The 18,317-nt window shown below is 36.4% G+C and overlaps 1 protein-coding gene across 12 annotated transcripts in view; it reads right to left on the reverse strand.

The window, feature by feature from the left end:
* PARD3 (par-3 family cell polarity regulator) overlaps positions 1-18,317 on the reverse strand; it is a 656,403-nt gene that overhangs the window by 276,898 nt on the left and 361,188 nt on the right. For all 12 annotated transcript variants that reach the window (XM_034644391.1, XM_034644386.1, XM_034644392.1 and 9 more), the window contains 2 exons: positions 14,431-14,522; positions 12,094-12,177 (listed from right to left, as the gene is read on the reverse strand). In XM_034644391.1, the coding sequence (XP_034500282.1) occupies positions 12,094-12,177; positions 14,431-14,522 (176 nt within the window). The remainder of the gene's footprint in view (positions 1-12,093; positions 12,178-14,430; positions 14,523-18,317) is intronic.

The following is an 18,317-nucleotide window of genomic DNA, read 5'->3' on the forward strand; positions in this document are numbered from 1 at the left end:
TTCATCTTCCTGAAAAACGTGAGTGCAAGCAGATAGATTTCCACATAGAAACCTACCACATTCAATTTAAAGCCATCTCAGACAGTATAATTAAAAATAAATTTTAGGTATGTATTTTGCAAATTCAACCAGCAACTAGTATTTGTTCTGGAGTAATAAAGATCTGACTGCCTATGGTGTTGTGGTCCCTAGAACACTTGTTAGAGACATAATTGAAGATAATGGAGTCCCAAAAAGTTTGGCGTGTCTGCGTGCTGGGATAGAGACTAGTTTGTCTTCTAGGAAGTTAGTACCAGAATTCCTTATCAGGGGCAACCATTTTCCATAAGAAGGAGGAGTCACTTTGCAGAAACTATGAAGAGGAAGAGGCAAAAGAGGTAGTGGGGTGAGCTCTGCGAGTGGAACATTCCAGGAGCAGAACTCCCCGAATGAGCTGTGCCGACAGACACAGGACAAAGGACATCGGTGCATTTATTAATGTGGCGGGGCAGATTTATGAAGATATGTCTGGAGGGTCTGGGAGTATAGAAACAGAACCTTCCTCACCTCCTGTGTGAAGCTAATGCAAACTCAACTTGGCACATACACCTTTAGAGCACACAGATTTTTTTCTGTTAAATCTGAAACATCTCAAGCCTACCCTATTTCTACTGCTTCCTATATTTTTTCAAAATTTTGAGAGAACAAATATATGTACAATTCTCACTTCTGAATATTTTCCTACAATAGAAATATGCAAATCTACACATATTTCTTTAAGCCCTCTCTCATGGCTTTGAGCAATGTTCCTTACCAAAAGGGGAGGAGGGACAAAGAAGAAGAATACAGTCACAGAAAGCAAGCCATTGAAATGCTGCATCTTTGTACATGATTTTGGATGTATAATTAGAAATTTAACTGCTTAGATTATATTAAGGATTGCACCACTACATTTTTACAAGGTTCATTAGCCTAATTATACACTTAATTAAAACAAACTCAGTCATACATGTTAACATTTTCAATTCTAAGTATAAATTACAACCAATGATAAAACTGAAAATAAGTAACAAATGTTTTATTGACATCTAAATTGGCTAAGCAAGTCTGAGTTTTGCTTTGATAACGTAAACTCCCACAACTGCCACCCAGCTGTATGGAAATGATCATAATTCATCTTAATAAAAGCTGACACAGTATAAACACCACCACTGCCATGAAGGCAGCGAAGGAGCGGGCAGAATGGCATCCCATCAGCAAGGCCCTCTCACTTCACTGAACACTAAACATGAGGGGCCAGCAATTACCTACATGTGATCCTGAGAACCACAGCCACCATCATAGCAGACACAAACAGAAGAAAGCTCAAAGAAGTCCCAGGTTTAAAAAAAAATCTTAAGTTTTTAAAATCTTTAATAGAGGAGATAAAGAAGAACAAAACAAAGGTAAATAAAAATAGAGAAGTCCTTCAGCTTAACGCAGAAATGATAGGCATCATACTTCTACATTTAAAGAATCAAGATTTATCTAAATGTAAGCTACATTTTTCTGTCTAAAGCAAATGTATTTATATAGTCCTTTATTAAAACAGTCTACAGCTAAGAATGCACAACTGAAAACTTTCAGACAAAAGGCTACAGATCAGTTGATAAAGTTAAATTGTGTTTTCTCAGAAGTAAATTAAAATTGAATACTCAAAGAGCATATTTATTCTTAAAAATGATAACTTCAAAGCTCTACAATGATCTGAAATGAACTAGCTCCATGAAATTCAAACTGGCTATAATTCTTCCTCAACAGATACACTCAACTAACTAAACTAGTGTATACAGTTGACCCTTGAACAATGCAAAGTTAGGGGTGCTGACCCCAGTGCAGTAAAAAATCTGCATATAACTTTTTGACTTTCCAAAAATTTAACTACTAATAGCCTACTGTTGCCGATAACATAAGTCAATTAACACATACTTTGCATTTCTGTGTACTGTATACCGTATTCTTAAAGTAAGCTGAGGAAAAGAGAATGTTAACAAGAAAACCGTAAGAAAGACAAAAAACATTTACAGTACTTTACTGTATTTATAGGAGAAAAATCCATTTACAAGGGGACCCACACAGTTCAAACCCATGTTGTCCCAGGGTCAGCTGTTTTTACGAATCTTGAATTTATGACAGTGATAAATTCTCATCTCAGATTCAAAACAGAAGACAAAAATAATCATTTCCACTATTATACAGACTAATCAGCACCTATCTAACAACCAGAACAACAAGCAACATGGAGGGAATTATAAGGCACATAACACGAAGATAAATGGAAGATAAAATACAATTCTTATTAGCTGTCACTGCCAAGTACTTTGTTAAATGTTGTTACATTGTAATCACATATATTTTCCATTTAGCCATACAAACCCATAGGAGAGTCCATCCCTTGGATGGGAAGACTGAGGCTAAGTGGAGCTAAGTTGCTCAGGCTACACTCTACCAAAATTCTGTCCCAGAGATCCCTGGTCTTAAACTTGAACTGTTCTGAACAACTACTCTGCCAATAACATGAAGATAACGTAGTCAGGTTAGTCAATGACTGACAGAAAGGTAACACGACCTTTCTAACAAAAAATTGTGGAAAGATAATTAACTTTTTTAATGTATTATAAGGCAAAATGTCAAGGGGAAGAAGTCATGAAAAGAAACTTTTTTATAGCAACTGACACACTGTAGTGTTGACTCTGCACCTGATACTCTAAATATTAAATTGAAGATAAATATCTTCATCTATATAAAGTGAGCTGAGATGGGATTAATAAGGCATAGCCAGCAAGAGCCATTAGCAGAAAGCTAGAAACACACACACACACCCAGACCCTCCCTTTCCAGGGCTTGCTTTCCCAATTAAAGACTTAAGATTTTTCCTAAATTCTCATGATTGACAATCAGATATAGGAAGAAGAGTCCTGTGAATACTTATTATCAACTGGAGGATGTTAAATGAGTTTGTTTTTCTAATTTGCCTTCTTTTGGAAATTCCTGAGATTTAGGGATATGTGTTGGTAGGAAATAATATACAATTACAACATAAGGACTTTGTTACCAGTAAGTGACAATGAAATTTTCGACTCACCCCACCCCCACAAATATTATGAATAGGAAAGAGAAGAAGGGATTTTAGATACAAAAAGTACTAGACTAGAAACTCCATGATGACAGGCATTTTTATTTGTTTGGTTCTCTAGAGCAAGGCCGGCAACGACCCAACATTCAGCCTGCCACCTATTTTGATAAATGCAGCTTTACTGGAACACAGCCACACTCATTTCATTATACATTGCTTACAGTTGCTTTCATGCTACAATGACAGAACTGCATACTTGCAACAGAAACTCGGTGACACTCAGTGACCCACAATGCAACAATATCGAATATCTGACCCTGTAAAGGGTTTGCCAAGCCCTGATCTGCTGTATGCACAGAAACAAGAATATTGCCTGGTAGATACAAGATCTTTAAAAAAAAATAATAAAAACAAACAAAAAACTTGCTGGATAAAATAAACACAAGCCTATAACTACTATTTGCATAAGGAAAAGTACTGTGAAAGAACACTCCAAAGACCATAGATCTAAGAATAAAGAAGAATGTATATAAATGGGAAATGTCCATTACAGAAAAGACGCAGAGAAACAGACTGCACTTTATTAAGAATAATATGCTTTGGGATGCCTGGGTGGCTCAGTCAGTGAAGTGTCTGCCTTCAGCTCCGGTCATGATCTCAGGGTCCTGGGATTGAGTCCCGCATCGGGCTCCCCGCTCGGCAGGGAGCCCACTTCTCCCTCATCTCCCTGCTTGTGCTCTCTGTCACTATCTCTCTCTCTCTCTCTCTCAAATAAATAAATAAAATCTTTAAAAAAAAAAAAAAAAGAAGAAGAAAAAGATGTTTTATCCATACTGGTTTCCACAGGGGAACAGATATATAATAACCACTGTAAGTTATACTGTGGAGTCCAGGTAAAAGAGTAACTATTATTTTTTTTAAAATACAGTCATATTTCTTGAAAATCTTTAACAATTTCTCCATTATTTGCTGAATGAAATCTCATCGGTCACTGATAAAGTGCTTTGTAACAATCTCTCCAGCTCTATCTTATAATAAATTCTGTTCCAAATCCTTGACTCATTATTTCTTACCAAATCATGCACATGTGTATGTGGCATCTTCCTTTCATAGATTCTCTTCCTGGGAAAGAATATCATTCCAGAATGTCACTCACATAACTCCTATATTTCCTTAAAGAACAGATCAAGCTCCATTGCTCCACTGAGGGTAAACAACAGCGCACAATATTCCATACTTCTGCTAAGTCCCTATGGCACTCGTGCATGCAGTTCTTTTGACACATGGCATGGATTTTTTTATATACACATTTTTCAACTGGATTTTAAAGTCCCTTAAAGCCAAATTTAAACCTTATAATTTCATAAACCCAATGTCTACAGTATACATTTTTATCTTGCTTTTTAAATACTTAACATTACATTATTATAAAGCCTCAGAAAAACTCATTAACAACTATCAAACCAGGATCTGTCTTTATTTATCTAAATTTAACATAGTAATGTCATAGCTCATGTGGATAGTCATACGTTCATTCACACTTTTACTGAGTAAGCTTTACTGACCAATACCAATGGGTTAAGTCCTAGAAATATAAAAAATACAAAACACAGTTTCTCTACCAAAGGAAATGACAATTTTTTGGAATAACCTTCCTGAAAGTAGTAGTATTTGTGATTTAAATAAGAAGGGTATGTTTGACATTTACATCAGAAGGAAATCAAATTATATGTGTGAGGTGAAAACTGATTTCAAGGTAATGAAACTGAATAAAGAGTTCTGGATGGGAATCAGTTAACTTCATTTTTGAAATACACACAAGATGATGACTAAAACAGCATCACAGCAAAGGAAACAATCAACAAAACTACAAGGCAACCTATGTAATGAGAGAAGATATTTGCAAATGACATATCTGATAAAGGATTAGCATCCAAAACATACAAATAACTTACAAAATTCAACACCCAAAAAAGGAATAATGTAATTAAAAATGGGCAGAAGACATGAATAGACATTTTTCCAAAGAAGACATCCAGATGGCCAACAGACACATGAAAATATGTTCAACATCACTTATCATCAGGGAAATACTGATCAAAACTATAATGAGATATCACTTCACCCCTCAGAATGGCTAAAATCAACAACACAAGAAACAACAGGTGTTGGCAAGGATGTGAAAAAAAGGGAACCTTCCTGCATTCATTGGTGGGAAAGCAAACTGGTGCAGCCACTCTGGAAAACAGTCTGAAGGTTTCTCAGAAGGTTAAAAATAGAACTACCCTACAATCCAACAATTGCACTGGTAGTTACTTACCCAAAGAATACAAGAATACTAATTCAAAGAGATACATGCATCCCAATATTTACAGCAGCATTATTTACAATAACCAAACTGTGGAAACTGCCCAAGTGTCCATAGATTGATGAATGGATAAAGATGTGGTATATAAATACACACACACACACACACACACACACACACACACACACACTGGACTATTACTCAGCCATAAAAAGGAATTAAATCTTGTCATTTGCAACGACATGGATGGAGTTAGAGCATATAATGCTCAGCAAAATAAGTCAGTTGGAGAAAGACAAATGCCATATGATGTCACTCACATGTGGAATTTAGGAGAGAAAAAAATGTGCATTGAGGAAAAAAAAAAAAAAAAAAAGAAGAGAGAGAGGGAAACCAGGAAACAGACTCTTAGCTACAGAGAACAAACTGATGGTTCCCAGAGAATAGATGGGTAGGGAATGGGTCAAATAGCTGATGGGCGCACTTGCTGTGATGAGCACCAGGTGATATATGGAAGTGCTGAGTCACTATATTGTATACCTAAACCTAATATTATACTGTACCTAACTGGAATTTAAAAAAAAAAAAAACTTAAAAAAAAAAAAAGAAAGAAAAACAGCGTCAAGGGGAAGATAACACTGTCTTTTCTAGGCATCTGTTTGTCTCTATGTCTAGGTACTGAGGCACTGGTTGGGGGATGAGCAACCATATGCCAACTGTCATTGATGCCTCCAATCAAAAAAGACCATCAGACTTTACTCCAGAAAATAGTCTTTTTAAGTAGGCCCAGCAAGATCCTTATTCAACAAATTTCATTATCCCTCAGGCCATAATAATACTTAAGTGGCTTTAAGAATTTCTCTAACATTGACTTCACATTTCTTCCTATTTTCCAGAATTATATTTGTATTCGAGACATCCTGCATTGTGTGTCTTCTCTTTATGATATGTAATTCACATTCCACATTGTTCCTTAGAATTTTTGACTTTGAAATCCAAATCAGAAAGCACCACTGACATATATGGGTCACTTTTACAAAAATAAGTATTCAGTAAGTGTTATTCAATTAGTCCTATCTTCAAAATTGAGAAGGCCCAAGTATGATTGGAATTTTGTACAAGAGAAGTTATTCTTGGAAATTTCAACTTACATCCCATGAATATGTATACTTTTATTCCCACTAGATATATATGCAATTTCTTCACGAGTTCCATTTAATTTCTTCCTTTCTGCTATACTCCATTGCTTAATTTGCCCTTGCAGCCACCACGGAGCTGATGTAGCTCCCTTTATAAGCTGTCATCACATTCAAAATCATCTTCTGCAACAAGCCAGCTTCAGTTACATAATTCAGACAATTCTTCCTCTATCAACTTACAGAGTACCTATTATATATCAACATTTATCACATAATTACAATTGTGTGATTTCCTGGCCATCACTCCATCTTTACTGCAAATCTCTAGAGAAAGACTATGTCCTGTTCATCTTTGTTTCCTAGCACCTAACACAGGAATCATCAGACGGTAAATGCTTGGGAAGGTTTCTGCCTGAATGAGAAGAATCTACCTATAAGCATTTCTGAGAACAAGGACCATGGGTGTGTCTGCCTCCCCAAGATTGATTTCTATGTTTCTGAGCAGCTGCCTGTTTTTTCTCTCGCAAAAACAACCTAACTCTGAAGAACCATTACTATCAAGTCCATGCAGAAGTTTAAAAATGCAATACAAATACTGAGGAAAAAAACCCGAATATTTCTGTTCTTTCCCAATATGAAAACTGGTAATGCCTGAAAAGAGTTTATTAAAGAACCTGATTTTCTTAATCTCTTTGTCCCTTATATAAGAAAGCTGCACAAGATTTTCTTCTTTAAATGCCAAATCAACAGGGATTAAAAATGATTCAGTTATAAAACAACTCGTAGTTCCACAAAGGGATACTTGTCTACTTCAATGAGTTCTGTATCTCTAAACACCATGGTAACCAGTGCCTGACGGATTCTGTGAGATTGCTTCCAGTGAATTAATCCATACTACATTTACTTTTCTATCTTATTCTTCTTTTGCTCTAGGCTTTCATCTATTTGTTTTATCCTAATATCCTTTCACATCGAGGGAGGAAATGTGTAATAAATGACAGAAAATGACATGCTTGTAATTGAAATACTGGTTAAGTCTCATTTAAATGGGAGGGCAGAAAATGGTTCAAGAGGGCAGTATAGGAAGATCCCGAACTCATGTCCTCCCAAAGACACAACACACAGTCAGCTACATATGGAACCGTTCCATCAGAAAAGAACATGAGAACCAGCTGAATAGCTACTCCACAAGAAAGGATGAAAAGACCACACAGAGATGTGATCTTGCCAAAACCCTCAGCAAAGTGATCCACAATTGGGGAAAATCTTAAAACACGACACAAATATAAATAAAGATATACATACATGAATCAATACATATACACAGCTTCTCCCTGAGGAGCAAGGGGTTTGTACTCCATGCTAGCTACCACAACCCTCTGGGCCTGAACCAGAGCAAGGAACCCCCAAAATGTCTGGCTTTGAAAGCCAATGGGAATTACATTAAGAACCACAGAGCTATCAAGAACAAATATTTCCCTCTTAAGGGGCTCACAGGCAGGAGCCGGCTCAAAAAGCAGCAGTTTGAAAAAAGTCTAGACCACAGGTGAAGGAATTTCACTTGCTAAACTTAAAGCATCTACCAGAGGGGTAGAAGTCTGCTGGTATTCTCTCCAGGGTCAGAATGCTGGCAGATGCCATTTTTACAGGTTACTTCTACTTTGCCAGTGATAGTATTGTGGGCACCATTTTTTGTACCTCATTCTAGCCAACTAATAGCTACGGGAAAGCAACCCCTTCTCCCCACTGCCAGCACCTCCAGGTGCAGCAGGTGAGCAGACCCATGCCTTACACCCTTAGCTGCTCATGCAACCCTGCCATGGTTGAACAGGCAGGTGTAGTGCACACGGGATGTTCCCTGAGCACCAGCCTCAGGTGGGGTGGGGAGGATTAGAATTCTGGACTCCACAGAACTGAAAGAATTGGAGCGACAGCTCAAGAGACAACCAAGAACAAGGGTAAGGTTAAATGTTAAGGTTCATCTCCTACACAGAGCCACTCCCCAAGACAGGGAGATATAGCTGTTTCACATAACACACAAAAACAAACAGAGAGTCAAGTAAAATGAGGAAACAGAGGAACATGTTCCAACTGAAAGCACAAAATAAATTCCCAGAAAAAATCCTTAATGAAACAGAGATCATTTATCTGAGAAAAACTTCAAAGCAATGGTCATAAAGATGCTAACTAAAGTCAGAAGAAAATGGATGAACACACCGAGAACATCAACAAGGAGACAGAAAAATGTAAGAAAGTACCAAATGCAAGTCACAGAGCAAAAGAATACAATAACTGCTGTGAAAAACACACTAGATGGAATCAAAACAAGGCTAGATGATACAGAAAAATGATCAGTGACCTGAAAGGGTAGTAGAAATCACCCAAACAGAACAGAAAAAGATAAACAAATAATTTCAATGGGGCTAGATTTAAGGATCTGTGGGAAAATATCAAACATACTACACTCATATTATACAAATCTCAGAAGGAGAAGAAAGAAAGAAGGGGGCAGAAAACTTATCTGAAGAAATAATGGCTGAAAACTTCCCTAACCTGGAGAAGGAAAAAGATATCAAGGTCCAGGAAGCACAGAAAGTCCCAAATGAGATGACCCAGAAAGATCAACACCAAGACATGTTGTAAATAAACGTCAAAAGTTAAAGATAGGGGTGCCTGGGTGGCACAGTTGGTTAAGGGGAAAAGACAGTCTTGTCAACAAATGGTGTTGGGAAAACTCGACAGCTACATGCAAAAGAATGAAAAGAATGAAACTGACCACTGTCTTAAAGCATATGCAAAATTTAACTAAAAATGGATTAAAGATTTGAATGTAAGACCTGAAGCCATAAAAATCCAAGAAGAAAACACAGGTGGTAAGCTCCTTGATATCCATTTTAGTGGTGTGTGTGTACACACACATTATATCTGACTCTACAGGCAAGAACAACAAAAGTAAAAATAAACAAATGCGGGGGAGGGGGTGCCTGGGTGACACAGTCAGTTGAGTATCCGACTCTTATTTTCAGCTATTTACAATAGCCAAGATATGGAAGCAATCCAAGTGTCCATCCATAGATGACTGGATAAATACATGGTATAGCTCTACAATGGAACGCCACTCAGCCACAAAAAAAGAATAAAATCTTGCCATTTGTGACGACATGGATGGACCTTGAAGTTATTAAGGTAAGTGAAATAAGTCAAACAGGGAAAGACAAATACCACATGATTTCACTTATATGTGGAACCTAAAACACAAAACAGATGAACAAACAAAACAAAGCTAAACCAGACTCATAGAAAACAGACTGGTAGTTGCCGTAGGAGAGGGAGTTTGGGGGGCGGGGGTTAAAATGGGTGAAGGGGATCAAGAGGAACAAAATTCCAGTTATAAAATAAATAAGTCATGGGGATATAATGTGCAACACAGGGAGTACAGATAATGATATTATTAACTTTGTATGGTGACACATGGTAACTAGACTTACTATGGAGATCATTTCACAATATATACAAATGTCAAATCACCATGTTGAACATCTGAAACTAATGTAATATTGTACATCAATTATACTTCAGTAATAACAAAAAATGAAATACTGGTTCAGAGCTGGTGCATACACAATTAAATCTCATTTGTGAAAAGTTATATCCCAACTTTCAGCCCCTACCTCCCCCCGACCCCTCCCTCCTCTGAAGAGAGGAGGGATGCAGACTGAGTTATAAAAATGCTTGAACAATAAGATTCAAGCAGTTTCTGGGTTGGTGGACACACATGGGCTGGGAAGGCTAGTGTGTCCAGAAAGGGAATGGAAGCTCTGTATCACCCCACCATCTCTATCTTGTGCCCTACACCTCTCTTCCATTTGGCTGTTCCTGAGTTGTAGTCTTCATAATAAACTAGACAAAACAAACAAACAAACAAACAAACAAAAAAGAAAAGTTATATCCCAAAGGGAGATAAAGGTACACTAATATTTGGAAGCTATAATCCATACACTTTACCTTATCTTTTTTTTCTACTCATGAACTATATGAAAAAAGATGTAACTTTTGAGATCATTTAAAATTGTATTCCTTAAAGGAAATAAAGCAAAGGCCAATTCTGAAAAAGAACTAAGTGTGTTTAAATGAAAGTACCTTGAAGAAATTTCAAAGCTTCTCTGGAGTTTAAAAATAAACAAAGAAGAGAAGGAGGAAAAAAGGGAAAGCAGTCACAGCCCTGTGACTATAACACCACCTCAAAATTCAAGGTGAATTTCACAGCTTGTTATATAACACTAACTGTCAAGCCTCTTACTCCAGCAGAGTTCTAGGTAAATCAAAGTTTCAGCTTCCAGACATTCCATAAAGTATGTGCTTTACCAAAGAGGTAAAACCTGGAGTCACCACCATTAGAAGCATTCACCAGGGAAGGCAGCACAATTGCTCAAACACTCCACGAACAAAATTAAATAATTTAATCACACACTTATCACTGACAGCCCATCTGTTTCTTACAACATACTAGATGCTTATAATTCGCGGGCAAGAGTGTAAACTATGTCTTACATTCTCAGTCAGTGGTCTAAGGCCGCTTTCCCCTCTCTTCTCCCAGTGTAAAGGAAGTAAAAATATAATAATAATAATAATAATAATAATAATAATAATAATAATAATAATAATATAATGACAACAATAAAAGAAAGAAGAAGTTCAAAATAAGAAGCCAAGTAGTTCATAAGTATATTTCACTGGGTAATTACTGGATGGGGATTTAAGAGAGGACACAAACTTCAGCCACTTAACAGCTCACTCCTCCAGGACAAGGATGCGAGCATTTCACTGGCTACTGTCAGAGATGCTTCAACCATTAGTTGAACAAAATCAATTCACAGTATTTAAGGATATAAAAACAAAATTTTTAATAAACCCAATAGTTTTTTCACAGAAAGCAGCAGCAGAATAAAAGAAACTCATATAACATTTGAAGTTTTTAAAGATACACATTCTAGAAAGTAATGAAGTCATTAATGGTACAAAATTCTGACATCTGAGTGTGTAGAGATTGAAGAGAAGGAACCACAGACTACATGGCAGGAAATAAATCAATAGCTTATTTAAAACTTCCAAACATAATCACAAAAATCTTACAAAAATTTAAGAACTAAATAAACCTAAAAATGAATTTAAAATGAATCATTACCTAATTATCCAGATCATTTTTACTGGATAAATTTTTCCAGAAAACTGCTTTAAGCCCTCCCTTAATTTTGCAAATTCAGCTGGAGTTCTGACTCTAGAGTGTTTCATCAATATACAGCAAGTAAAATGTTTGCAGGGATGTGTGGTGACCAATAACATTATTAGAATAATTTAAATGCTTGATTTCTTCATCAGCGTAAGTGCTTTCTGTGATTATGATGTATACGTATGAATGAAGGAGCGGCTGGCCCCAAACGAAAATGTTCCTATTAAGCATATGCTAAATCAACAGCACTCTATATCTGAGCATAAATGAAGATAAAACACTCAACATTATGATTCAATTAAAAACCTCCAGGATACGTTACCTGCCGCCTCGAGCACTGAAAGGCACTACATGGATTCCCAGAGGCCCTCCATCGTTGGGGACGCGTACGAGCTTTACCATATCACTGTGAGACAATGATGAATGAGGGAGCATGAACATGTACTGTAAACAAACCAAAACCGAAACAAAACAAAACAAAACAAAAAAGCTACAACACAGACACACCATAAACAACAGAAGAGAACAAAACGAAAATCTCACCAAGCACACACGCGTCCACATACACATTCTTGGGATACAAGCGTGGTGATGAGAGCAACAGTAAACACTACATACCTGAACACTAGTCTGATGGCATGGAGGGAGAGCAATCATCAGAAATAACTACATTAAAATGACACAGAACCAGTTTTCTCGGACCAGATTCTTTATGTGTAATACAAGTACACATTTTGTAAGTCACTGAAAATTTTCCATTCCGGTACTTATTTCAAGGACAACGAAGATTAAATGAAGAAAGGTGTTTTGGCTGCAGAGTACTTTAAAATTTACAAAGTGCTCCTGCGTAGGTCACATTGTCCATCCTTCCAATAATCCAATGAGGTCAAAGCTTTTGTTTTGCCTCTGTAGGTGACAGGCCAGGTGTGATCCAGCTATCTTTACCTCCCACATTGTTCCACAACAATTCAAAGTCCTAAACTTCGGTCAGTGTACCACAATGCCGGGAAAGAAACTCATTCCTCAAAGCCAATAGATACCTGCTAAAAATCAACTAATTTCTGTAACTGTTTGTAACTGAAACTTAAAGTCATGAAGAGAGATGTAAGTAACACGAAGTTACTTCTATTACATAACGAAAGTACTTTACTATTAGTAAGTCTGAGTTTAATGAAAACTGCTGTAATTTGGAGAATGTAAATTTTATAAATCTTTTAAATGAGATTTCATTTTCTTTATAGATTTTTTCCGTGTGTGTGTGTGTGCGTAGTGCACAGAAATCTAAACAGGTCTTATCTGACAATCAATTTTTAAAAATAGTATTTCAATTAAGTATCTAGTTGAAGCAACCTAGACAACTATAAAGATTACCAATGGATTTGACAAAGATCGCAGCTTAGTTTTTATATAATGGAAATGCCAGTTATTCAATGATATTTCTTAAATGAAAACCTAAAGTTACCCTAGATACTATTAATGTCCTCATTATGTAATACAAAGACTAAAAGAAAATTAAAGACAGTGATATCAAACAAATCAAAACAAAATTAAGAATATGTGCATAGATGTAATCACATATGCTAACTAGGAAAAAATTAAAATTCTGCCAAACTGCCAAAATATTTACTGAAGTAATACTATTTAAATGAATTATTTTTTTATGTTTTCATAGAATTTCACAATTTCTTATTTTAGATACTGTTACATATCATTTCAGCATCCATTTAATGATTAGTTTGTCAACTGAAAACAGTATGATGATTTTAATAAATTTATTTTATTCCACCTTCTTTCTAAAAAGAACTAGGACACAGCAAGTAATTCTTAACTGTAATAGAGAGTGCTGGTTGCTGTCTATCTAAACATAACTCGATTCTAGACTCTGTTTAGTCTCACTGAGAAAGTTCTGAGAGACTTCCCTTAGAAGACAAAGAAAAGACAGAATGAAGAGTTTAGATGCTAAGATGTAGGCCCCCTCCACTTTTACCCAAAGTCAAACAAAACTTCAGAATGATTGCCCTCCCAGGTCTAAACGACCAAGGGAAGAAGTTCTGAGAACACCTTCCACTTAAACATGCCAATACTTAAGATAATTGTAAAGTTGTAATAATATAGTGAAGTTTTCTTTGTCCTTTTACACGTAAACTCATGTTTAAGGGCCCTAACCCCTGACTCTTAATTTTTCAACAAATGTCTTCAGAGAGTCCATTTCTTCAAATCAAAAAAAATATATACTAAAATGTCTAATGCTTACATGACCCAAGTGGTTTTTTAAGGAAAGTATATCTACACTTTTTTTAAATTTAGCAAAGTTGAAAAACAAACAAAGGACCAAAACACTGACATAGAAAGCAATGTGAAAGTTACAGTGCTGGTAACATGACACACATTTTCAATCAAATACTATTTTATATTATCATTTAATAGTATTTGCCAAGGCATGAAACCAGGACAGATACGTGTGAATTTCCATGCTATACTTCTTACATTAGGTAGTTAACTCAATAGATGAAAGATGCTCTTTGGGAAACAAGCCAATGCAAGGCATGTTTTTAACTAAGCACAAACATTCCGCATGCCATATGCTTTTGGAATTCTTGCTGCTATCAGTTATGCTACACGTATATTACAAATTTAGTTAATGCCATCAGTTACTTACTCCAGAGAAAAGCTGGGTATGTTCTCCAAACCAGCGTCAGCATGTCCAACAGGTTCAACACGGCTGTTGTCTTCTTCTGTCCCATCCTCATCCTAGAGACACACGGCACAAAGAAGAGAAGTATACTCTGTGTTAGGTTTACTTCCATAATGTGAAAGGAAATTGGATAAAACTGGAGTTTAGTAGGCATTCTGATCACGTTAACTAGGTCCTTCCTCCAGGGGGATCAGCTTTAATGGTAAGATGGGTATGTGTATGTGCTGAGCTGTATTTTCAGGCCACAATCTCCTGAGTTAGCGTATCCCAGGAGGTGGACAAGACACCACGGCGATAAGGAAAGAACTTCTACTTATGTGAACTTTCTTATCATTTGTATTTCACTTTTTGATGTATGTTTTCAGAAATAATTATACACTACCACAATGTTATGTTAATAAGCAAATGTACAGGGTACAGACGATACATGTTTACAATTTTTACTAACCCAAATAGTTGAGACCATTAAAAACCTTAACAACCAGCAAAATCTTCAGTGTTCCTCAGTTCCTACTAAACAGCTTGTCAAACTGAGCTTGCAGTAAGTACCATCCTAGACTCAAATCCATCACCCTCTGAGATTTCACATAAAGTTACCCTAAGCCAGCTGACTGGTTATTGACAGGTACCTATGAAGGCATTAAGATCTTAGCCATAAAGAACCGCTTCTGTTTACTTCTATTACTAAGAACCAAGCATAGGCAGAGGCACAATCAGCAAAATAATCAAGCCCCACTTTTGTATCCCTCCTTTTATGAAGGCAGTATTTTGTAAAACATTATGTTCCAACATGTTGTAGAAACTGGGTAAGTGTGCTGGTACCACAAACACTGCAGATGGAATAAATGTGATGGTTCCTAAACAGAAATGAAATGCCACTCAAGACCATGCCTTACGATATAACCCTGGCCACCGTCTTTTCATGAAGGAGTTCACAGTGAAGTTGGCTTCTCAGGATAATTTGAATAATAAACATGACTGACTGATATCAAAGGTCTTTTTAACCAAATTAGAATATTTAGAAAAGACCTGGTATCTCCAATGAGAGTTGCTAAGAGGCTTGGTGTGCTTCACCTTGGATCCACAGTGCCTAGTACCCAGTAGATACTCTATAATAATTTTGCTAATAAAAACAAAATCATCCCTAGAACTCTTTGGGATAATAAGTTTCCAAATACACATAAATAAAATTTATTTAATCTGTTTCTTGGAAGTATGAATGTATAACTCATATAAACATATAATTTGTTAGGTCTATCCTTTCTACTACATAAATTTGGTAACAGTGATTTTCTATGTGAATTTATTGAACCACCTATATAGAAGTCTACCGTTAAAGAAAAATTTTATATTTTTAATCACGTATGAGAGACTCATAGTAGAAATTTATATGCCATCAACAAAGACATCAATCAACAAAATGATCGATTTTGCAAAAATCAAAAAACAAAGTTTGCAAAAAAAAAAAAGTTGCAAACAGGTTCCATGTGTCTTCAATGGCAGTGCACTGCATGAAGCGAAGGGACTTAAAGGTTGATGATCCTATGATTTAAGAGGCTCTAACATGCACTTCTTAGTCATCTATCTCTTTTAAGCACAAGCACACAATACATTTCAAAGGTTAACCAGCATCTTGAACCTGCCTAAGGACCACATTTTAAATGTAAACAAGAACTCCTGAAATGAAACTTTTCCATGGGCAGGGGGGTAGGAAGGAGAGCAAAGTGATTGTTTATAAATCAGATGGAAAACATAAAAATAATCTTTCAAGTTAAAAACATTTCATTTCAGGATTCATTAATAATTTAAGCACCGCTGAAATGCCACCATGATGTACAACCAGCGAACACCTAAGTTGTACTAGGAAACAGCCACATAAAGGAAATGCCCCAAACGACGGTGATACAACAGCCACTGGTAATTTACACATTCACTGCTCCCACAGTGGCCATTATCAGGCCCCAAGAGCAGGCAGAGTGTTATTTCATGCAGCTGCATATGGTGTTTAGCTCAGATAGTGACATTCGCTGCCCCGGGGCTGAGCTACCATTGTTGTGGGAGCCACTACTTAAAATTCCCCAACTTCTAGATGGGTAATACCAGCTCCTGTGTTGCTTTATTTTGTTGTTTTGTACTTTTTAAAACGCTGTGACTGAACATAGTTACTTTCAGCACAAGTAAGATACTGAATTCCATTATAGACACAGAAAATGAAACTTGGCTTTTATTTATGTCAAATCAATACTGAAGGCCTAAAATATTAATTTAAACTACACAATGTTAAAAACTTCCAGGTGAGAAAATACACTTTTTATCTTTTCCTTTCTCTCCATTTTATAGCATTTTATAGCAGAGCTCAGGTTCAAGAATTAAACAGACTTGGGTGTGAGTACCAAGTCTACCATTTGCCAATTTTATATCCTTAGGCAAGTTATATACCCCTTCTATATTTCTATCCCTTCCTCTGTAAAATACAAACAATAAAACCATCTTCCTAGGACTACTGAAAGGGAGAAGATAATCCGTATCACAAGCATAACATGGTGCCCAACAAATAGTAATTGCCCAGTAAATGGTAGCTGGTACTGAAAAGAGAAATAAATAATACATGACATATAAAACATACTGCAGATAAACGATTTAAGGTAATGTTACACAATTATATTTTAAGAGTATATATTCATCCATTCATACTTTATGCCTTACAAGGCAACTTAATATTAAATATATTATCTACTTGATTAAATACAAAATCTACATTTGGAAACATTCATAAAACCTGATTTGTTGCATTTTGCTATATACAAAGTACCTTCACTGTAAAATGTCTTTGAAATGAGAATACACATTTAAAAAAATAAACAACTAAATGCTGTATACAATGAAATAAATGGCACAAGGAGAAAAACACTATGGGTTACTGGGTGAGGAAATTTTCAGAAGAAAAACAAAGGTCAAGAACTATGAAGAGGGATGCCTGGGTGGCTCAGCAGGTTAAGCGTCTGCCTTCAGCTTAGGTCATGATCCCAAGGTCCTGGGATAGAGTTCTGCATTGGGCTCCTTGCTCAGCGGGGACCCTGCTTCTCCCTCTGCCTATCACCCTCTCTGCTTGTGTGTGCATGCAGTCTCTCTCTGACAAATAAATAAATAAAATCTTTAAAAAAAAAAAAAAGAACCATGAAGAGTCTATGATTTTTATCCCACCTGAAGGCTCCTAACTTAGCTTGCATAGCTTCATGGATGCTAGCAGAAAAAATGAGACCCCTGGGTCAGAGACAAAGGACCGTTTATTACAGCAAGAGCCAAAGTATCACCCTGTTACGCACTTTTCTCCAGCTCAAATTCTTATGAAGTGATGTGCAGAGAACCACGAATGCTGGTGCACACAGAATAAACCTGAGCTTAGGGAACCCAAATACCTTACACAGGCAGCAGCATGTCTGCCCGCTGCTATGGCGGGAGACACCGTATCCGTCTTCCAAGGCTGTTTGCTGTACAGAAATCCTTGCAGGGATAGTCCACAACAAAGGCCTCTGCTCTCAAGGCATACAAAAATGGAAGAGAACGACGGAGAATTATCTCCCGATAACAGAGCCAAATGTATGACCTGTGTGATTGCTAGCAAACTAAAACTAGGAATATCAGTAAAAAAAAAAAAAATGCTCTATCATAACAAGGCCTTTTAAAGTAACATTAAATTCCACTAGATAACAGAGTCATACCTTTTATATTAAAACAAATTTTTCAGTGAGGATTTCTATGTTCAACCAACCAAACAAGAATCAGGTATGAAAGTTGAAAAAAATCTTCAGATATGCAAAGTCTTTACTTCCCATAGACGCTTTCATATT

This window comes from Ailuropoda melanoleuca, chromosome 15 (genome assembly GCF_002007445.2).
Source record: "Ailuropoda melanoleuca isolate Jingjing chromosome 15, ASM200744v2, whole genome shotgun sequence".
Taxonomy (NCBI): Eukaryota; Metazoa; Chordata; class Mammalia; order Carnivora; family Ursidae; genus Ailuropoda; species Ailuropoda melanoleuca.